This window comes from Vulpes lagopus, chromosome X (assembly GCF_018345385.1).
Source record: "Vulpes lagopus strain Blue_001 chromosome X, ASM1834538v1, whole genome shotgun sequence".
Classification (NCBI taxonomy): domain Eukaryota; kingdom Metazoa; phylum Chordata; class Mammalia; order Carnivora; family Canidae; genus Vulpes; species Vulpes lagopus.
Window position 1 is genome coordinate 66482098 of NC_054848.1, and position 24285 is coordinate 66506382.

The window sequence follows — 24285 nt, forward strand, 5'->3', positions numbered from 1 at the left end:
GAAAAACAATTTTTAGGTATCTTTCTACATTCCAAAAAAGGGGATCAAGTTCAGAATCAGGAGTTGTAAAAAGTTAAAAAAAATCATAAAATATTATGCCATAGACTATTATGGTATTACCAAAAGTATGAGAAATCCACTTAACTAAAATTACATTTTTTTACAAAGACCTCCTTTCATTATATATTACACTATCTGTGAAATACATTTCTACTTTAGTATATAATACTATTAAGCGTCTCTTTGAAAATTTATTTCTATTAAGAAAACTTCTATTAAGTTTTAGGGTAAATGAGGCCTCTGAAAAATACAGTTAAATATAAAATGCAATAGAGGCATCTAGAACTGTTTATTTTAGTAAGCCATCAACAAATTACCTCGTTTTCAACACGATTTAATTAATAGTGGACATATAGTATATAGATGGGACAAATGTTAAGGATTGGTTTGTGTGGATGATGATGAATTCTATAAGGGAAGAAGTCCAATAATCAGACACTGTCAGAATCCAACAAATTTCCTCTTTGTTTCAAATGAGGACAGGATGTATTTTGTGATCTTGGAAAGAATTACTTGATATCTACTGTAAATTTATGCAACTGCAAAAGTATGCATCTGCCTATGTATATACGTTTTTTATACTTCTCATTGGCTTTTTCCCCATTCCAATCATGCCTGTTAGGGAAAATACTTGTTGCTCACAATTGTTGCATTTGTTCTCTCTCACATCTGTGTTTTCCTCACATAGCTTCTGCCCAAGTGACAAAAATCAGTGGTTTTGTGACCAGCTGGACCCTAAGAGCTGAACTTTACTGCCCACCTGCTTATGCTCACCAACTTCTGTCCCATATTTTTCCTTAAGTTCTTCTTGCCAGCTTATCTCATAACTCAGGCAAACAGAAACAAAAACTATTCCTAAAGCCATAGCGACTGCCTGGACAAGATCCCCAGCCAATCCATACCAGTTTGAGTGCAACCCCTGACCCTGACTTGTGCTTGTGAAGACAGACTATGGATGACTAGAACTAGAATGACTGACAACTACCTCTGCCTTGTTATAACACTAAAATCTCTGCCCAATGAGGAGTTGAAGCCTCATTTACATAACATACACTGTGTGTATAAGCATGGTTCCTTAAGGAGCATGTCTGACCTATGCCTGCCTCTACAAAGGATGACAAGGCTTCCCTATCTAAAAATTCAGCTGAACCCTAAATAAAAGGAACCCATTCACCCTTGTTGGAAGAGTCATGGCTTTGGAAGTTACTCTCCATGATCTCCTTATTTGCTGCAAATAGTTTCCTTTGTGTGACAATTGTCCTGGTGTAGTTTCTATCTGTGACTCACCAAGGAGAGAACTCATGTTCAGTTAGTTGAAAAAAGTGCCAGGCAAAATGAGAAGATTGATGAAAACAAATTTTGGTTGAGGGACTGCTATTCCGTGGCAATGAGTCACTGAGGAAACATGTAAGAAAAAGAATAGCAAGCAGTATTTGAAAGCTGCATTTAAAACTCAAATAGCAGACATTTACATAAGAAGTAGGGAATTACTTGAGAAATGGAGAAATAACATTTGAATACACACAGGTCTTTGAGGTAAACAGCCAATAATAACAATACAAATAATCATCACAGCTAACACTGAGTACTTACTACATACCAGAAGCTTTACATGTATTAACACACTGCATCCTATAGACAGAGTTTTATAGATTTGAAAACTAAGGTAAAGAGACATCAAGTAAAAAAAAAAAAAAAAAAAAGAGACATCAAGTGACTTACTCAAGGTCATTTAGTAAATGGTATTGCTGAATGAAAACTCAGGCAATATGGTTCCAGTGGCTTCTCCGTTAGCTATCATATGAACTGCCTCATTGTTAATATCATCTTTTCTTGGCATTATGAAGGAAAGCAACATGAAGTCGGACAAAGTTACTCTCAGAGTTGTTCTAATTCTTGACAAGTTGCAAAGATTATCACAAAGTAACAATTTCTCACTTTCTACACGTTTTGTCTCTACACGTTTCTTTTCTATCTGTACATATTAAATGGATTATGTGCACTTCATTTTGGAAAGAACATAACCTCAGAGTAAGAATAACCATGGGACTACTCATCTTTAGAGTACCTAGCAAATTATGAATACTTTGCAATTCACATTTTAAGAAGTAATTTATAGGGATCCCTGGGTGGCGCAGCGGTTTGGCGCCTGCCTTTGGCCCAGGGCGCGATCCTGGAGACCCGGGATCGAATCCCACATCAGGCTCCCGGTGCATGGAGCCTGCTTCTCCCTCTGCCTGTGTCTCTGCCTCTCTCTCTCTCTCTCTCTGTGACTGTCATAAAAAAAAAAAAAAAAAAAAGAAGTAATTTATAGAGTATATTGGCAAGCTAGAGATTTGCAAATAGAGAAAGGGAAACATTTTACCATGAATTATTTGTAGGTAATAAGGCTCCACAAGACAAATGTTTTCTTCCAGTGAATTACATTTAATTCATGCAGCCTAGCAACCCAAGGGTTAACACACTTTTAATGATGGACAATTAAGCTAGCAAAGACAGAAAATTCTACTGAGATGCCCTTGGTGCAATTCATACCACCCATCCTGGGGTCAACATAATGCCTACATAGCAAGGTAGCTCTATACACACACTTTAGGGTACTATGAGGCCTAGAGGCAAACAACTATACATCTTATGAGACTTGCTTAAAAAAAAAAAAAAAAACTACATATGTACTAAATATAGTAGGTATTAACTACCAAAAAGGTCACTACAAAAATGCCTTTGAAACACTTTATCTAATGTCATTAAAAACAAAACCAAAAAGATCCATTACAAGAGAATTCTGAGTAACCACTGATCATCATCACTGTACTTTAGTGATACCTCCGCTTAAATTGTTCTGGTAAAGCAGAAGTTCATTCAACAGTAATTAGGAACATCTAAGTTTCATGAGACACAATTAAGCTTCAGTGATTGCATCTATATAAAGCTCAACCGTTGTAACTGTTAACTATATCCAGATATATATACATTTATCACAGTGTTATATTTGAAAGAACACTGAGTTTTCTGTGTTTATCCAGTGTCTGCTGGCCACAAAAATACGTGTAGGGAAGCCTTCTTGGATGTCTATTTGTTTATTTTTATATATTTAAATGCACAGTTTTAATATATATTATGTAAGGGCACATGGGTAGCTCAGCTAAGTGCCTTCCCAGAGTCCTGGGATCAAGCTCCCTCTCCCTCTGCTACTCCTCCTGCTTGTGCTCTGTCAAATAAATAAATAAAACTTTATTTATTCATATATATATATATATATATATATACACACACACATATATATACGATGTAGCACACAGCATGTTTACGGATTACAGGATTACATACTTATACTGCATATTTATATAACTGCACATTTACCGGTTACATATTTATATTTCTTAACAATATGCTTGTTTATACTCTCATCCCTTTGTTTTCTTGGTATCTGGTATCTTTTTTCTAGCAGGGGGAAGGGAAGTATTGTTGCTGTAGTTGGTCTGCCTCCTGGGAATGCGAAATCGGATAGCTTAATCTTCACTTCCCTATTCAAGAATCCCTCTGCAACTCAAGCAATTGTCATCCAACTCAGCACAGACTTCCTTTTGGCCCAGAACTAAGTGTTTCTCAAGAGCATGAGCTAAACAATAGTTAATGACTTCTGTAACCTCAGGAAATAGTTATGTTCACAACAGTACCAAGCCAGGCCTCCTCCCTTGGTGTAAGTTCTTAGGATTCATTTCCTATGAAGTTTTAGACTATGCAGAAAAGACCATTAAAAAAACAAACAAACACACCAACCCCCAAATGAGTGGTCCATTACAACATGGCCTCACTCATAGTGATCCAGTATGACCAAAATGGAAAGCCCTATTTAATACTGGTCACAGTGATAGAAGCCAAGGGAACTTGTTTGACAAGCAGCAATCACCAAAACTAAATGGTAACTAAAAGTGTATAATCTCAGTCATGATGATGTACAAATTGTACAGAAATCAGATTTTAAGGATGGTTGTGAAATCATATGACAGTCTAAGGACTGAGACATCCTAGATGCCTATCCTAATTCTCCTACTTACTACCTGTATGACCATGCTTGTTTATACTCTCATCCCTTTGTTTTCTTGGTATCTGGTATCTTTTTTCTAGCAGGAAGCAGGGGGAAAGGAAGTATTGTTGCTGTAGTTGGTCTGTCTCCTGGGAATGCTTAATCTTCACTTCCCTATTCAAGAATCCCTCTGCAACTCAAGCAATTGTCATCCAACTCAGCACAGACTTCCTTTTGGAAGCTTCAGTTCTCAAGATTATAAAATGGAGATAATTATCATTATCATACCTATCATACAAGGTTGGTGAATGGATTAAATGAGAATTGAGTGTGAAATGTTTATTCTGCCTGGCAGATCATAAACATTCCATAAATTGAAGCTTTTGTTACTTATCACTTTCTATAGCAAAAGGGACAATGACTATAGACTGTATCATCCATGTGGGGTTTGTAGGCCACATTGCTATTACAGAGGCTGAGAATCTGCCGACAGGTATTCAACACCTGTTTTTTCTTCTAACAACTTAAGCAACTTAGGCAGCTAGCTGGTCAATTCAGCTACCTTCCCTGAAGGGAATTGTGAGTTTTAAGAGAACTGTTGATGCTGATAAGGACAAGCACTGAGATTTACTTCTTCATTCCCAAACATTTATGAAACTAGACCTACTATGCACCAGATGCGGTTCTGGGAGCTACTAAGGATACAAAAATAAACTAGACAAATGCTGTCCTTGCTGATATAAAATTTATCTAGCACCTGAGAGACAATAAACAAGAGATAAAATAATAGTAAATGTTGATGTGTGTTCTGAAAAAAAACAGGATAATGTAAGGGGTGATATAAGGGTCTGAATCCTAGACAGGATAATCAGGGAGAACTTCCTTGGGGAATTTATATTTCAGCCAAGACCTGAGTGACGAGAGAGATCAACCACGTAAAGATCTGGAAGAAGAGTCTAAGCAGATGGAACAGCAATTTGAAAACTTGGAAGTACAAACTAGATCAATGTATTTGAAGGAGAGAGAGAGCCAGTGTGGCTGGAACCCAGTGAATAGACAGAAATATACTATGAGAGATGCAAGGCAAGATGGAGGAAGAGTAGGGTCCTCAAGGCACCTGTCCCCACCAAATTACCTAGATAACCTTCAAATCATCCTGAAAATCTACGAATTCAGCCTGAGATTTAAAGAGACAACAGCTGGAATGCTACAGTGAGAAGAATTCTCACTTCTATCAAAGTAGGAAGATGGGGAAAAAAAGAAATAAAGAAACAAAAGGCATCCAAGGGGCAGGGGCCCCGCCAGGAGCTGGGCTAAGGCCGGGTGGAGTGTCCCCAGGACAGGAGAGCCCCGTCCTGGAGAAGCAGGAGCTTCACCAATCTTCCCAGGCGGAAAGGCCAGGGCAGGGAGTTAGAGCAGGACCCCAGGAGGGCAGGGATGCCCACAGGCTCCCTAGGACACTAACAGACAGCTGCGCCCAGGGGAGAGTCCGCCGAGCTCCCTACAGGGCTGTAGCTCCCACAAGGCTGGAACTGGGAGCAGCTCAGAGGGGCTCAGGTGGCGGCTCCACGGCTGGGAGCCCGAACCCAACAGCGCAGGCCTGGGAGCACTGGGCGCCGGGGACACAGCCCAGGATCCGGCCTCCACCCGGGACAGGCAGAGGCCAGGAGGGCCCAGGACAGCAAGGACGCTCCTGCCCCAAGCTGAGCAGATAAGCGGTCCCGCCCCCGGAGCATCCAGGCCCCTGCAGACTGAGAGCTTCCTAGTTACTGTGGGAGCTGAATCCAGGGCTCCAGAGCTGGCCACCACTGTGGTTGTTCCTCCTGGGGCCTCACAGGGTAAAAAACCCCACTAAGCCTCACAGTGGCCTCACTGGATAAACAGGATAAACATTACTCACTGAGCCCTACACCAGGCAGGGGGCAGAGCAGCTCCCCCAAGTGCTAACACCTGAAAATCAGCACAACAGGCCCCTCCCCCAGAAGACCAGCTAGATGCACAGGAGAAAAACAAATTATTGACCAAGCAGCACTGGAAAGTCCCAGGAGAAGTCAAGGGACTTACAAGATACAGAATCAGAGGTTCCCCCCCCTCCCCGTGTTGTTGTTGTTGTTGTTGTTTTTATTTCTGTTTGCTTCCCCACCACCTTTTTTTCCTTTCTTTCTTTTTCTCTTCTTTTTTTTCTTTGTTTCTTCCTTTTTTCTTTTTCTTTTTCTCTTTTCTTTCCTTCTTTCTCTCCTCTCTTTTTCCCCTTTTCCCAATACAATTTGTTTTTGGCCACTCTGCACTGAGCAAAAAGACTGGAAGGAAAACCTCACCTCAAAAGAAAGAATCAGAAACAGCCCTCTCTCCCACAGAGTTACACAATTTGGATTACAATTCAATGTCACAAAGCCAATTCAGAAGCACTATTATAAAGCTACTGGTGGCTCTGGAAAAAAGCATAAAGGACTCAAGAGACTTCAAGACTGCAGAATTTAGATCTAATCAGGCAGAAATTAAAAATCAATTGAATGAGATGCAATCCAAACTAGAAGTCCTAACAAGGAGAGTTAAGGAGGTGGAAGAACGAGTGGGAGTTAGAGCACTTGTCTAACTCACAGAAGACAAGTTGATGGCAAAGAGGGAAACTGAGGAAAAAAGAGACAAAAAACCATGAGGATAGATTAAGGGAAATAAATGACAGCCTGAGGAAGAAAAACCTACGTTTTATTGGGGTTCCCAAGGGCGACGAAAGGGACAGAGGGCCAGAATATGTATTTGAACAAATCATAGCTGAAAACGTTCCTAATCTGGGAAGGGAAACAGGCATTCAGATCCAGGAAATAGAGAGATACACCCCTAAAATCAATAAAAACCGTTCAATACCTCCACATTTAATAGTTAAGCTTGCAAATTCCAAAGATAAAGAGCAGATCCTTAAAGCAGCAAGAGACAAGAAATCCATGATGTTTATGGGGAGAGAATTAGGTTAACAGCAGACCTCTCTACAGAGACCTGGCAGGCCAGAAAGGGCGGGCAGGATATATTCAGGGTCCGAAATGAGAAGAACATGCAACCAAGAATACTTTATCCAGCAACACTCTCAATCAGAATGGAAGGAGAGATAAAGAGCTTCCAAGACAGGCAGGAACTGAAAGAATATGTGACCTCCAAACCAGCTCTGCAAGAAATTTTAAGGGGGACTCTCAAAATTCCCCGTTAAGAAGAAGTCCAGTGGAACAATCCACAAAAACAGGGACTAAATAGATATCATGATGACACTAAACTCCTATCTTTCAATAGTAACTCTGAACGTGAACGGGCTTATATGACCCCATCAAAAAGCGCAGGGTATCAGACTGGATAAAAAAGCAGGACCTATCTATTTGCTGTCTACAAGAGACTCATTTTAGACAGAAGGACACCTACAGCCTGAAAAGAAAAGGTTGGAGAACCATTTACCATTCAAATCGTCCTCACAAGAAAGCAGGGGTAGCCATCCTTATATCAGATAAACTAAAATTTACCCCGAAGACTGTAGTGAGAGATGAAGAGGGACACTATACCATCCTTAAAGGATCTATCCAACAAGACGGCTTAACAATCATCAATATATATGCCCCAAATGTGGGAGCTGCTAAATATATCAATTAATAACCAAGTTAAGACATACTTAGATAATAATACACTTATACTTGGGGACTTCAATCTAACGCATTCTATACTCGATAGGTCTTCTAAACACAATATCTCCAAAGAACGAGAGCTTCAAATGATACACTGGACCAGATGGATTTCACAGATATCTACAGAACTTTACATCCAAACTCAACTGAATACACATTCTTCTCAAATGCACATGGAACTTTCTCCAAATAGACCACATACTGGGTCACAAATCCGATCTGAACTGATACCAAAAGATTGGGATTGTCCCCTCCATATTCTCAGGCCATAATGCCTTGATATTAGAACTAAATCACAACAAGAAGTTTGGAAGGACTTCAAACACATGGAGGTTAAGGACCATCTTGCTAATTCCAAAACCAGACAAAGACCTCACCAAAAAGGAGAATTACAGACCAATATCCCTGATGAACATGGATGCAAAAATTCTCAACAAGATACTAGCCAATAGGATACAACAATACATTAAGAAAATTATTCACCATGACCAAGTGTGATTTATTCCCGGGATGCAAGGCTGGTTCAACACTCGTAAAACAATCAATGTGATTTATCATATCAGCAAGAGAAAAACCAAGAACCATATGATCCTCTCAATAAATGCAGAGAAAGCATTTGACAAAATACAGCATCCATTCCTGATCAAAACTCTTCAGAGTGTAGGGATAGAGGGAACATCCCTCAACATCTTAAAAGCCATCTACGAAAAGCCCAGAGCAAATATCATTCTCAATGGGGAAGCACTGGGAGCCTTTCCCCTAAGATCAGGAACAAGACAGGGATGTCCACTCTCACCACTGCTGTTCAACATAGTTCTGGAAGTCCTCGCCTCAGCAATCAGACAACAAAAAGACATTAAAGGCATTCAAATTGGCAAAGAAGAAGGCAAACTCTCCCTCTTGGCCGATCACATGATACTCTACAAAGAAAACCCAAAAGCCTCCACCCCAAGATTGCTAGAACTCATACAGCAATTTGGAAGTGTGGCCGGACACAAAATCAATGCCCAGAAGTCAGTGGCATTTCTCTACACTAACAATGAGACTGAAGAAAGAAATTAAGAAAGCAATCCCATTTACAATTGCACCCAAAAGCATAAGATACCTAGGAATAAACCTAACCAAACAGGTAAAGGATCTATACCCTAAAAACTATACAACACTTCTGAAAGAAATTGAGGAAGACACAAAGAGATGGAAAAATATTCCATGCTCATGGACTGCCAGAATTAATATTGTAAAAATGTCAATGTTACCCAGGGCAATTTCCACATTTAATGCAATCGCTATCAAAATACCATGGACTTTCTTCAGAGAGTTAGAATAAATTCTTTTAAGATTTGTGTGGAATCAGAAAAGACCCCGAATAGCCAGGGGAATTTTAAAAAAGAAAACCATAGCTGGGGGCATCATAATGCCAGATTTCAGGTTGTACTACAAAGCCATGGTCATCAAGACAGTGTGGTACTGGCACAAAAACAGACACATAGATCAATGGAACAGAACAGAGAATCCAGAAGTGGACCCTCAACTTTATGGTCATCTAATATTTGATAAAGGAGGAAAGACTATCCATTGGAAGAAAGACAGTCTCTTCAATAAATGGTGCTGGGAAAATTGGACATCCACATGCAGAAGAACGAAACTAGACCACTCTCTTGCACCATACACAAAGATAAACTCAAAATGGATGAAAGATCTAAATGAGTCAACATTCCATCAAAATCATAGAGGAGAACACAGGCAACACCCTTTTTGAACTTGGCCACAGTAACTTTTTGCAAGATACATCCACGAAGGCAAAAGAAACAAAAGCAAAAATGAACTATTGGGACTTCAAGATAAGAAGCTTTTGCACAGCAAAGGATACAGTCAACAAAACTAAAAGACATCCTACAGAATGGGAGAAGATATTTGCAAATGACGTATCAGATAAAGGGCTAGTTTCCAAGATCTATAAAGAACTTATTAAACTCAACACCAAAGAAACAAACAATCCAATCATGAAATGGGTAAAGGACATGAACAGAAATCTCACAGAGGAAGACATAGACATGGCCAACATGCACATGAGAAAACGCTCCTCAGCACTTGCCATCAGGGAAATACAAATCAAAACCACAATGAGATACCACCTCACACCAGTAAGAATGGGGAAAATTAACAAGGCAGGAAACCACAAATGTTGGAGAGGATGTGGAGAAAAGGGAACCCTCTAACACTGTTGGTCGGAATGTGAAATTGTGCAGCCACTCTGGAAAACTGTGTGGAGGTTCCTCAAAGAGTTAAAAATAGACCTGCCCTACGACCCAGCAATTGCACTGTTGGGGATTTACCCCAAAGATTCAGATGCAATGAAACGTCGGGACACCTGCACCCCGATGTTTCTATCAGCAATGGCCACAATAGCCAAACTGTGGAAGGAGCCTCGGTGTCCATCGAAAGATTAATGGATAAAGAAGATGTGGTTTATGTATACAATGGAATATTACTCAGCAATTAGAAACGACAAATACCCACCATTTGCTTCTACGTGGATGGAACTGGAGGGTATTATGCTGAGTGAAATAAGTCAATCGGAGAAGGACAAACAGTGTATGTTCTCATTCATTTGGGGAATATAAATAATAGTGAAAGGGAATATAAAGCAAGGGAAAAGAAATGTTGGGAAATATCAGGAAGGGAGACAGAACATAAAGACTCCTAACTCGGGGAAACGAACTAAGGGTGGTGGAAGGGGAGGAGGGCGGGTGTTGGAGGGGAATGGGTGACGGGCACTGAGGTGGACACTTGACGGGATGAGCACTGGGTGTTTTTCTGTATGTTGGTAAATTGAACACCAATAAAAATTAATTAAAAATAGACCTGCCCTACGACCCGGCAGTTGCACTGTTGGGGATTTACCCCAAAGATGCAGATGCAATGAAACGCTTGGACACCTGCACACCGGTTTATAGCAGCAGTGTCCACAATAGCGAAACTGTGGAAGGAACCTCAGTGTCCATCGAAGATGAATGGATAAAGAAGATGTGGTTTATGTATACAATGGAATATTACTCAGCCATTAGAAACGACAAATACCCACCATTTGCTTAAACGTGGATGGAACTGGAGGGTATTATGCTGAGTGAAGTAAGTCAATCGGAGAAGGACAAACAGTGCATGTTCTCATTCATTTGGGCAATATAAATAATAGTGAAAGGGAATGTAAGGGAAGGGAGAGGAAATGTGTGGGAAATATCAGAAAGGGAGACAGAACATAAAGACTCCTAACTCTGGGAAATGAACTAGGGGTGGTGGAGGGGAAGGAGGGCCGGGGGTGGGGGTGAATAGGTGACGGGCACTGAGGAGGACACTTGACGGGATGAGTACTGGGTGTTATTCTGTATGTTGTTAAATTGAACACCAATAAAAAATTAATTTATTAAAAAAAATGACAAATACTCACCATTTGCTTCAACATGGATAGAACTGGACAGTATTATGCTGAGTGAAGTAAGTCAATCGGAGAAGGACAAACATTATATGGTCTCATTCATTTGGGGAATACAAATAATAATGAAACGGAATAGAAGGGAAGGGAGAAGAAATGGGTAGGAATTATCAGAAAGTGAGACAGAACATGAAGACTCCTAACTCTGGGAAACGAACTAGGGGTGGTGGAAGGGGAGGAGGGCGGGGGGTGGGGGTGAATGTGTGATGGGCACTGAGGGGGACACTTGAGGGGATGAGCACTGGGTGTTATTCTGTATGTTGGCAAATTGAACACCAATAAAAAATAAATTTATTATTAGAAAAAGAAATATAATATGAAATGGGATTACGGAGATAGTCAAGGGCCTTATCATTCATAGCTGCAAAGGCCAAAGAGGAAATCTTGAAATTTCTAAGTACAAATAGAATTTACCAGAAGGCTCTGAGCAGAGTGACATAATCAGATTTGTCTGTTTTTATTTTTAAAACTTTCTATCATGAAAAATTTCAAACATACGTAACAGTAATACAATATAGTGCCCTTACACTCATTGCCCAGATTCAACATTTATCAAGATTTTATAGTATTGGACTGTATCTTTTTTTAAACTTTAAATAATTTTAATTCTAGGATAGCTAACATACAGTGTTATATTAGTTTCAGTATAAAATATATCAATTCATCAATTATATACATTACTTGGTGCTCATATTATATTTACTCTTAATCCCCTTCACTTACTTCATGTACCTCCTCACCTACCTCCTCTCTGGTAAACATCAGTTTCTTTTCTATATTTAAGAGTCTTTTTGTTTGTTTTTATCTGTACAATTATATGGTATTTGTCTTTCTCTGCCTGACTTATGTCACTTAGCATTATACTTTCTAGATCCATCTACATTGTTGCAGATGGCCACAATTTCATTCTTTTTAATAGCTGAGTAATAATCCAGTGTGTGTGTACACACACATCTTATTCATTCATCTATTGATGGACATTTGGGCTGCTTCCATAATTTGGCTAGTGTAAATAATGCTGAAATAAACATAAGGGTGCTATACCTTTTTGAATTAGTGTTTTCATAGTCTTTGGTTAAATACCCCGTAGTGAAATTATTGGATCCTTTCTTTTTTTTTTAAATGAGCCTGGCTGCTGTGTTGTGGTTTCTCAATGGGGCAAGAATGGAAAGGGGGATACCATTTTTTTTGCATAAGTTTGCAGTAGACCAAGTGAGAGATGATGGCAACCTGAAGCAGGGTAATGGCAATGTAGATGAAGTGGAGAGACAGGAGACATATTTAACACATAAAGCTGACAAGAATTGCTGATGGACTGGATGTAACAGGAAGATATCCTCCTGAAGACAAGTTTAAGCTAATTTAGATATTCATGAGAGCAGTCTCTCCTCTGAATGTTTAACAATTAAATTTAACTGTTCAAGCCTGATACAATCTCCCTGTACAGGTAGAGCTTTGAAGGATTCTGCAGAAACACTCTTCTTCCACCTAGGGTGTGATTATTAGAGCTAGCTCATTGTTACCAACCTCAACAACCACTATATCCTGGCCATTCATCAAGACTGGTACTTAATACTCTGAGTACAAATGGGGGGGGGGGGTGTGTGTGTGTGTGCCAGGAATGGATTAGTTTTTGGCCTTCAAAAAGTTACCATGCACCTGGGAGGACATAGCACTGCTGATAATTTAAGAAATTATATGTCACAAGTATCTGAGTCCAGTGGGGCTTTTGATGAAAATTTCACATTCACTGAAAAAGTTGTAGACAGATGGAGTGCCCTTTAGGCATTGCTGTCATTCTTAAAAGGCATAATCATCATGCTTAAATTAGAAAAAGCTGTCCAAAAGCAATACATAGCCTTCAGAAAACTCACTCCCAGAAACCACCTCTATTTTATAGATCTTAGCCATATATCTAGCTTCCTCTGTTCTTGGTGACATCCTGTAGTTGATGTATTCTTTTTTTTTTTTTTTTCAAGTTTTACAGTTGTCCTTAAGTTTAACCTTCTATAGGAAAAGTCACAATAAAACTATGTACTATGACAGAAACAGATCTGTGTTAATAACTGCACCAGGGGCTCAGAATAAATTAATATAAATTATAGAATATACGTCATCATTCATTCTTTTTTCACTAGTTCTGTTTTCTTTGGGGGGGGGGAATAGGTGAAATAAGTGAAGGGGATTAAGAATATACTTACCAGGATGAGCAATGAGTAATGTAAACGATTAGTGAATTACTATGCTGTACACTTAAAACTAATACAACACTGTGTGTTAATTACACTGGAATTTTAAAAACTTAAAAATTCATCATTCAATATTTTAAAAAATTAAGCCTTCCAAAAATACGGAGGCCAATTTATATGCTTGAGTCATAACCTAGGCTCTATATCTACACATGTGTAGAATGGTTCCCTGGTTTGTATGCATACCAGAAACACCATGTCAATTCAATGATTCTCCAATACAGCCTACTGCAATGACATCAATGGAGTGCTTGATGGGAAAGCACTAATGTTTCCTAACTACTCTTTTATTTTTAAGATTTTATTTATTTATTCATGAGAGACACACAGGGGGCGGGAGACACAGGCAGAGGAAGAAGCAGGCTCCATGCAGGGAGCCTGACATCGAACTCCAGGATCAGGCCATGGACTGAAGGCAGCCCTAAACCGCTGAGCCGCCCGGGCTGCCCCTCCTAACTACTCTTTAAACATAATTTAAGCTCTTAATAAATCTGAACTTCTTAGTCTGAATACACAGACTAACAGCTTCATGGGACTTTTTTTTTCATGTGCCACATATTCACTTAAGCAAATTCACTTAAAAAGATCTTTCAAATTCAAAAGGAAGCCCTTGGTTCAAACTTTTAAGATATTGCAAAGAAATCTATAGTAAATCTACTTAGGCTGTCCATGAGATTTCTTTTGGTTAATTTCCTTTCTCTGCCTCTTCCCCTGCTTTGACATTCTGTATGTGACATATTCATTTATATTAATAATTCTTATTTAAATCATTTATCGATTTTGCTACTTAGTCTTCAAAACTCAAATTGTACAAAAGCACAGGTAAATAGACCTCAATTTTAAATCAGGACAGTAATACACTTTTATTTGTAATGTCTTTCACGACTATGTCTGGTATAGTGTGGGTCTTTCTGAATATAGACACAAGAATACCTAAAGCTAATGTTTTCTGACATCCCTACATAATGGCTCCTAGATCCTTTTCATGGGTTGAAAAATATGGGCAGGGGCAGCCCGGGTGGCTCAGTGGTTTAGTGCCGCCTTCAGCCCAGGGTGTGATCCTGGAGACCCGGGATCAAGTCCCACATCAGGATCCCTGCATGGAGCCTTTCTCCCTCTGCCTGTGTCTCTGCCCCTCTCTCTCTCTCTCCTCTCTGTGTTTCTCATGAATAAAATAAGTAAAATCTTTAAAAAAAGAAAAAAGAAAAATATGGGCAAATCCATCTACTTTGAGATACAGTCTCTAATGCCATTTTCCTGCCTTCTCAAATTGCCTTATTAAACAATCCTTCAGCTGGCACTCTTCAGCTCAAAATTTTACTATCTACAGGCTCTCGGTGTGCACTATAAATTGGGAAGCATCTGAGAGTTACTATGCTGACTGTTCACAATCATTTATAAAAATGTTAAAAAAAAAAAAAAAACCAGTAAACATTTCTTGGGAGAGGCTACTGTAAAAATCTCCCCATGCAAGGAAGAGGCCATTTAACCTACCCATTCCTTTTTTCCTGTGTTTATACTAGATCTCGATGCATGACTAAACATTATCCCCAACTCCGTGGTGGGAGGACACTTTTAAAGCAGCCTTTGGTATAAAATCTTATCAAAAGCTTTTTGAAAATCTAAATGTTCAGTGACTCTTCCTTGTTTGCACCTTATTTATTCCTCTCAAAGAACCTTGTCAGATGGCTAATGTATAATTACCTCACAAAAACCATGTTCTCTCTTCCTGTGGATTACATATTCAATAATTTCATCCTTTAGCTACTTATTTAAAAATTGACTGGCAGGTCAAATAGCCTTATTTCTCTGCAATTTCTGGGTTCCTTTTTTAAATTGTATACCCTCTATACCTTCTCCATACCACCAAATCAACTGATTTCCTTTAACTGCCCCTCCCAAACCAAATCCCTGCTCAGGACTGACCTATTTTAAACTGAGTTGGTTCACATACAAAAGTGACCCAGGCCCCTTCAGTGAACAATACTTTCGCATTTTCCCCCTCGGTTAGTATGTATCAATTCATAGAGTAAAACAAAAGATAGTCATTTGTTAGGCAAATCCTAGCAAAGACCTGCAAACTTTCGTAATTCAAAGGCTAATGGTATTAACCTCTGAACAGGATTCACCTAAGGCTACATACTAAAATAAATCAATCAACTAGCCACTGGCACTACACTAGTTTCACAGACTTAGCCCTCTGTTAGGTAAATGAGAAAAATGACATTATTAAGCATAACAACTGGAAAAAAATTAAAGACTATATTTTGTGGTAGAGACTAGAAGTACTGTAAGGGAACTAAAAGAAGAGGTCAATGTGTGTGGAAGAAGAGTTACAGAATGTCAAAAGTAGAGGAAATCTTTACAACAGCTAGACCAATTTCCTATTACAGAAAATCAGAGAAGGTAAACTACTTGCCTAAGAGTATACAGCTTCTAGCAACCAGGGGTAGTGAAAGATCTCATGGCTAGGCCTGTGTCAACCCTTAAAGAGGAACAGGTCAGACTGTTGGGGATTGGAACTGATAAGGTGGAAAAGTAATGAGAAAATGCAGAAAGGTGAGAGTGTGCATAGACACTGGAATAATTAAATAGATGTACAAAATGGGGAATGACAGGAAGGAGCTGAACGATATTATTACAGAATGGGGTTAAAAGGTAGGTAGAAGTGTTTGTAGTTGAGGTGACAGATAACAGAATGCCACTGGAAGTGACATGTTGGTTTGATGAAGGAGACAGACAGTGGGAGCAGGAAGAGTAGCTAGCAATTAGAGTCCTGACCGTAGCCAAAGAGTAGAAATGGAGGAAAGCATAATGCTAAGAAACTGAGAAGAAATAACATAGTAGTTAGGACAGAGTCAAAGTTTAATCCCAGAATTACTAGGCTGTTGATTTGTAAGAAAAATACCATTGGAATGCTTGTGGTTTCTTCAATGGGTACTCAATTTGTAGAGTAACTCAAAATCCAAATCTAAACTTCTGAGGTGATATGTACGTGGTATAAATTCACTACACACCATAGTTGCTAACTATGCATGATATAATGAAGGGCATTTTCAAATGGCTATAATAAATTTTTTGAAAAAACTTCAATTTGGTGAAAGATTTCATCCTCTGACATGTACAATTAAAATTTGTCATTTACCTAGCTAGGAGTTAACAACGGAATGTCCATGGGATAAATCCGCTTGTAGGTAAGTTTTGTATGACCTCACAGTTTAAAAGAAAAAATTTACTTTGGCATAAATAATCTGGATCTTGGCTTCCTTAAAAGAGAAACACTAGGCCTACAATCAAGACTTATGGTCACACAGTAGCCTCTCTCTTTAGATGTATCCTGTGCTCAACAGGTCACCATGGTTTCTACTGATCCAATCATCTGCTTCCAGCCCACTTCACTTCCTATGATCCTGCCTGATCACTATAGACATTTGGCACTGCAATCCCTCTGCCTCAGTTGCTCAGTAATTTTTCTTTTGAAATTTTTATTTGCCTTGTCATGTTTGTTCTATGTTAAAGAACTATTATTCAGGATGTTGTTATACGTTAAAATTTTAAATATGAATTTAAAGAAATCAAAGACAAACTGCAAATGTTAGTAGACTTGGTACAATTTTGACAGTAGCCACTCACTGTATTAGCTATAGAACATGTGGGCAAAGGGAAAGAAAGGTATCTGATGTTCTGAGGTGGCCACATTTATTTTCTGAAAACAAGTAGGGTGTTTCTATTTCAAACTGACTATAACAAATAACAACGGTATCTTGGGAAAACCTGTGAATCTAGATTTATCTCAGCTTCCTTTTTGAAATTAAAAAAAAGAACTTATGAAATGAAAACCAGTAATAAAATCAAAACTTAAACCTTATTTTGAATTCCTCTTAGAATGTTAACACATTTGTACTTCAGTTACTAACCATTTATACATACTCTTCCTACTTTTCAGACATTTGATAGAGTTAAGAAATTGACACAATGAAAATACAAATTTGAAAAATAAGCAATGGTCATTAATGTGAAATTAATATCTGGATTTGCTGAATGACTTAAGAGTAAAGACAATTTTCCCCATTTTTGAACATGTCTTTCTTTTGTCAAATTAGAGTGGGAAAGTGCCACTTTCAAATATGTGAAATAAAATAATTATACTGCACATTAATTAAAAAAAACAAAAACAACTTGTGGGTGCCTAGGTGGCTCAGTTGGTTAAGCATCTGCCTTCAGCTAAGGTCGTGATCCCAGGGTCTTGGGACTGAGTCCCACATCACGCTTCCTGCTCAACGGGGAGCCCGCTTCTCCCTCTCCCTGCCACTCCCCCAGCTTGTGCGTGCATGCTCTCTCTCTAAATAAATAATCTTTAAAAAACCAAACCAAAAAAAAAAAAAAACCAAACCAAACTAACTTGTTCTCACATCACAAAGTCTTTGATATTTTCCAAAATTCACTTTAATAGACTCTGATAGAGTGTAATGCTTGATTATACAAAACTATGGTTAGAGCTTGTTTTTAAATGTCATCAACCATCTGACATGAATTGTGGAGACCTATCATTCCCATACATGCAACTGTAAAAAAAAAAATACAAAGCTCAGCAGCAAGGAAATTTCCCATTTGTCCCAAAACATGGGAATCCATGTAAATTCTTCCTGAGAAATATGAAGCACTGAAGTCTATATGAGATGTTTTCTTTCTGTAAGTTTCAAATATTAAACTGCCACTTCAATTACTTGTTTATAACAAGCTCAAAGAAAATTCACAAAAGCAACCTAATATCTATCCAACACATTATTCAGATAATTGTATATATCTGAATTATAATCTAACTTTGATGCCATTAACCCAAAACAACATTCAAATGAACAGAATTTTAATCAATCAAGTACTGCTTCCAATAAGATAGATTTTACAGAAAGAAAGCAAGCCAACATTGTACACAATTCCAACTTTACCCTGGTACATCAAACTGTATTACAGATAAATGAACAGTTGTAAAAATTTTCGGCTGGTACCCCAATTCTACATAGCCTTTAAAAAAGCAATTTCAGTGCCTATCAAGGTAGAAATCAGCACCTGTAATTTTTTTTAATTCAGGGGCAAAACAATGGGACCCATTAACAGCTGAACTTTGCACACTATTCATGATGATTTATGAGTTAGTATATAATTTGATTATTCTATTAATTCTGATGACTGCTTTGGCTAATAAAGTGAAGGTCACTTCCAAAATAAATCTTCATTACATTTCAGAGAAAGTAATTGCCTTCAACTAGTTGTTTTATTTAATTAAAAAGTAATGTAACAAGAAATAAAACAGACTTCAGGGTTACCATGTCTGTTGCTATGAGAGAAATATATTGTGTAGATGTAATGTTCTCAAGGCAAATCCAACAAAGCAGAAAGTGTCTTCATCTAATTCCTGTATTTTCAAAATGGAAGAACTATTTTATATGTATTCATTTAAATTTGAAATTACAAGAATAAAAACTGAACTGTATTAATGCTTTAGAAACTGAAAACTAAGAATCTTTGAAAATATTCTACAAATTCATGAATGTAAAATATACAGCAATATTTTCACTTCTAAAATTATGTATGTGGGATTCTGTATATGAAAAATTAACGGTAGGTCTCTGTCTTAACCAAAGTTCCTCCTAAAGGTAGTAAGAGACCTCTGCCTCTTAAGATAAATACTAGGCATAGGGCCCTAACAGCTTTGGAGGGAGATCAGAGGAAAAATAAAAAAGACTCACTTTAATATATTATTCTCATTTAATCTATTTTTACACATAGAACATTATGTGCCCTAAATTTAATATTTTATTTTTTAAAAGGCCTCTAGACCTTCAGGTGGAGTCCTATTATCAAAGCTGTTGAATCATACAACTATATCAAACAAATAAAGGAAATTAAAAATGATGTGTATTTTCCCACAGAAGTAAAATACTAGGGATCCCTGGGTGGCGCAGCGGTTTGGCGCCTGCCTTTGGCCCAGGGCGCGATCCTGGAGACCCGGGATCGAATCCCACATCGGGCTCCCGGTGCATGGAGCCTGCTTCTCCCTCTGCCTGTGTCTCTGCGCCTCTCTCTCTCTCTCTCTGTGACTATCATAAATAAATAAAAAAAAAAAAAAAAAAAAGAAGTAAAATACTAATCCTCAAACAGGAAATCATATTTCAAAAGCTAGAAAGCTTGTTATGTAAGAAATTACTGGGGCATAACAATGCTGTAAAGAAGCAGGTGGCAATGATTTGTATGCTCACCAATGGCCTCAACGGATATATTGTCACAAACCCCACTCCTGATTACCTTGCTCACTCTGTCCTGGCCATATTAATCTTTTTGTTACCTCAAAAGACCCCACCTTAGATATCTGTCACAGTTCCAGTTGCCTAGAAAACTCTTCCTTCAAATCTCCAGAGGCTTATGCCATACCATCATATTTTGGTGCCACTACACTCAAATATCATCCTCCTAAATGGCCTTCCCTGACCATCACAGCATGTAAAGGGAAACCTCCCTACTGCCTATGGTAACTTCCTGCCATATCACCCTATCTTCTTTTTTTTCATAAGACATATCATTCTCTTAAATCTTATCTTTCTGCTCTCTGTCCAATACTCTTCAACTCCTCCCAACCAGAGACTTTGTTTTCAACATTGTACATTTCGCACCTACAGAAGAGCTAGTATAAAGCATTTTCTGTATCTATGTATTTTTCAACAAATTCTAATTTTTATTCTAAATTTGCATATGATAAAATAGAAAGCCCAAGTTTATAGCCAATGCTCCCCTAATATTTCATGTAAGAAAATGGTATTAGTTTTAAGTTTTTGGTAAAAAATTCAGTACTATTACCCATACCTAACATGCCGAGTGAGCATGTGTGTATGAGTGCCTGTGTGCTTAGACAAAATACATATGGCTGCCAAAGAATGTATAAAAGTGGCAAATATATTGGTGGTAACAAACACAATGAACACTCTTACTAGGTTCCTTTTGTGATTGTGATCAAGAGTACATATTTGCAAGACAGGGTGGCTCAGTCAGTTAAGTGTCTGCCTTCCGCTCAGGTCACAATCCCAGGGTCCTAAGATGGAGCCCCAAATCAGGCTCCCTACTCAGTGGGAAGCCTGTTTCTCCCTCTCCTCCCCTGCTCGTGCTCTATCTTGCTATCTCTGTTCCTCTCTTTTTTTTAAAAAAAATCTCTAATGTAGAATAAGTTGATTTCAGTTTAATTTCTAGTTTCCAGCACAAAATCATAATAGTGTTCTTTACTCTTGTAAAAAGTAGTACACAAACATATAAATGTTGAACTGTTCTCTATACTATTCCTACATCTGAAAAAATTCTTTAACTTTGATGGCTTGACCTCTGAAATATACTCTTTACAGTCCTCACAGAATCTTTGTGATAATACTTAAAAAAAAAAAACCCAAAACAAGTATAATCCTTTCTCATAACTTAATTTCCTCAGTATATGAGTTATATATGAGTTTATTAACTCTTGTTACTTTTCCTTTCATGGGAAATTCAGGCTTTTATCAAGTTATTTGTAGAAGGATTGCTTTCTTCCTCTGTCAATAAATTGTGTAAATACTGAAAAAGGCAAAAACGTGTTTATAATACCAGAAGCCATAGTAGGGAAAAAGAAAGCTTTGGAATTTTCAAACTTAGAAAACAACAAATTTATTTACAAAATGATTCTTACCATATTGAACAATCTGAAGGAATTTAGTTTTCTGGCATTAAAGTAGTGTTGACACTATGCACTAAGTAATGCTGGGATACTAATAATGTTATTGTCAAAGTAAACATGAAGAATCTTACAGAAGCCATTTTTAATTTTTTTTAAAGATTATTTATTTGAAAGAATGAGAGAGTGAGCGAGCGTGGGGAGGGAAGGGGCAGAGGGAGAAGGAGAAGCTGACTCCCAGCTGAGCAGGGAGCTCAATGCAGAGCTCCATTTCAGGGATCATGGGATCATGATGTGAGCCAAAAGCAGACACTTAACTGAGTCACCCAGGTGCCCCACACAAAAGTCATTTTAAAATCAAATCAAAATGAAAGTAATTCCGGTAAAAATCATCATCATTTTACTTTTTATGTTCTTTATACCTTCATATTATCTAAATTTCTTAACATAAGCATGGATTATTTTGGTAAGCAGAAAAAAAAGAAAAATTATTTCAAGAAAAAAATAATAAACGTCAACTTGCTACAACCTATAACCAGGAAGTGTACAATACCTAGTTAAGAAAATAGGAAGAGTAAACAGAATCCTATGTTTAATATATGCATTGCTGAAAATACTTTATTTCAAGTTTTTAAGTTCTAGTTAACATATATGGTAAAATCGGTTTCAGATGTAGAATTTAGTGATTCATCACTTAGATTTAACACCCAGTGCTCATTACAAATGCCCTCTTTAATATTCACTACTTATTTAGCCCATCCCTCACCTACCTCCATCAACCCTCAGTTTGTTCTCTATGGTTAAGAGTCTCTTAAAAATACATAAAAACCTAGAACCATAGAGAGCTAGAGCTCATATATCTTAGACGCTGTTTTTTCTTCCAAACAAGATATCTAAAATTATGTTTTGCCAAGCTCCTTGGTGGAGCAGTGGGTTGAGATTCCAATTCTTGGTTTCAGCTCAGGTTGTGATCTCAGGATTTTGAAATCAAGCTCTGTGTTGGGCTCCATACTCTGCTTGGATTTCTCTCTACCTTTGCCCCTGTGGGGTGAAGAGTGGCTGTGCTCAATCTTTCTCTCACATAAACAAATCTTTAAAAATAAAAAAAGACAATTTCCTTTTTCTTTAAATCACAAAGAAACAAAAAATAAGCCAATCTCCATTTAACAAGACTGATAATAGCCATCACTTCTAGAGGAATTCCAGATCTAGTATGAATTTCATGCTTAGTTTAATAAAACAATGGTTCTCAACCTTGGTATGTGGTGAGAGAGTGCTCCCTAAGTCTGTGGGAGAAAAATAAAAGGCAGTGTTACAGTGCTTACTATGTGGAGCCTGCAGCCTCTCTTATCTATGCCAAAGCCCCCAAGAATGCGGGGTATATCCCTGGGAATGGGTCAGAGATGCAAATACATCCATCATGTATGCTGACACAGAAAAGGGTTGTGAACTGCCGATTGTCTAAATATGCTATTCCTAAAAAAACACAAGAGGGCATCCTGTAACAGAGAACTTCACAGCTGCTCACCAACTTTTCACAATATTTTTGTGCTCTGTTGTCTTTGATGTCCCCCTTCTTGCTAACTTGCTTTTATTTCCCATAGACAAGCAGGATGTTTTCTCATACCATTGCAACATTTAACTACATACTGCAAACTGACATTAAGGAATTAAACTCATGTAAGTTTGCAAACTTAGCTTTGTGCCCCTAGAGAAAATGTGAGAAATTTTATCCTTGGTTTACTCTCTTTCAGGAGGAACCAAATGCATAGAAGCTTAAATTTAATCTGCAAATTTAGACTAATTTTCTTTTTTTTTTAATTTTTTTTTTAATTTTTCATTTATTCATGATAGTCACAGAGAGAGAGAGAGAGAGAGAGAGAGACAGAGAGAGGCAGAGAGAGAAGCAGGCTCCATGCACCGGGAGCCCGACATGGGATTCGATCCCGGGTCTCCAGGATCGCGCCCTGGGCCAAAGGCAGGCGCCAAACCACTGCGCCACCCAGGGATCCCTAGACTAATTTTCTTAGTCTAATTATAGATCAAATATGAGGGTATTTTAAAAACTTTTCTGACTTGGTCAGAACAATTCTATTAGTATATTTCTGTGGCTAAGCCCATCTCCATAGGAACGATTACAAGTAGAAACATTTAGCCTGTTCAACTGACTGAACATCGATAAGCATCAGTGTGGAAAAAAAAATCAACATGCTTATTGGGGTCTTAAAAGTACCAGTTCCAAAGTTCACATTCTAAAGAGAATTCTTTTCTCCACAGCAACTATTCAGAAGCAGTATCTCTTCTATGAAGCAGTATCTCTTTTCTCATGTCAATTTTGGCACTATTATATATGTAATATAAAACAAACTGTACTGGAGATAAATAGAACAGTCTCATATGGCCAGAGTATTTAAGTTAAAATGTAGAAAAAGACTGTACTGGAGATAAATAGAACAGTCTCATATGGCCAGAGTATTTAAGTTAAAATGTAGAAAAAGACAACCAAATTCTGATTCATACTTGATTTATCTGTACCATACAGACAATGCCTTAGTTTGCTGGCCTTAAGAGCCCATTTTGAGCATTAAAATATTCATATCCTAGAAAAACACTCCATAGTGGGTTTTAGATTTTACTTATTTATTCATGACAGACACAGAAAGAGAGAAGCAGAGACACAGGCAGAGGGGGAAGCAGACTCCCTTCAGGGAGCCTGATGTGGGATTCGATCCGGGACCCCAGGATCATGACCTGAGCCAAAGGCAGATGCTCAACTGCTGAGCCACCCGAACATCCCTTCATAGTGGTTTTTATTTCTACTTTAGGGGTACAATGAAAATTAATGCTGGTTTTCATCTGTATTTGCTTGTTGAAAGAAATATATTTAATCTCACAAAATAAGCGGGAAACAAGAAAACTAATTCCAGGGAGAGGAATAGGTACACTGCAATAGATTTTAGACAGTAGCAGCTCTAATCCTGGTACATCCACCTCTGTGAGAAGACTACAGACTGACAGTAAAGTTCTGATTTAGAAAACATCATGGAAGGTGGAAACACTACAGTCAGAAGTCTGGATCTCAACCTATGAGG

The 24285-nt window shown here is 38.1% G+C and overlaps 1 protein-coding gene across 6 annotated transcripts in view; it reads right to left on the bottom strand.

The window, feature by feature from the left end:
- CHM (CHM Rab escort protein) overlaps positions 1–24285 on the bottom strand; it is a 248577-nt gene that overhangs the window by 83254 nt on the left and 141038 nt on the right. For 3 of the 6 annotated variants that reach the window (XM_041741198.1, XM_041741197.1, XM_041741199.1), the window contains one exon: positions 1348–1455. The exons of the other annotated variants lie outside the window; for them this stretch is intronic. In XM_041741198.1, coding sequence (XP_041597132.1) covers positions 1348–1455 — 108 coding nt within the window. The remainder of the gene's footprint in view (positions 1–1347; positions 1456–24285) is intronic. 6 annotated transcript variants of the gene reach the window in all.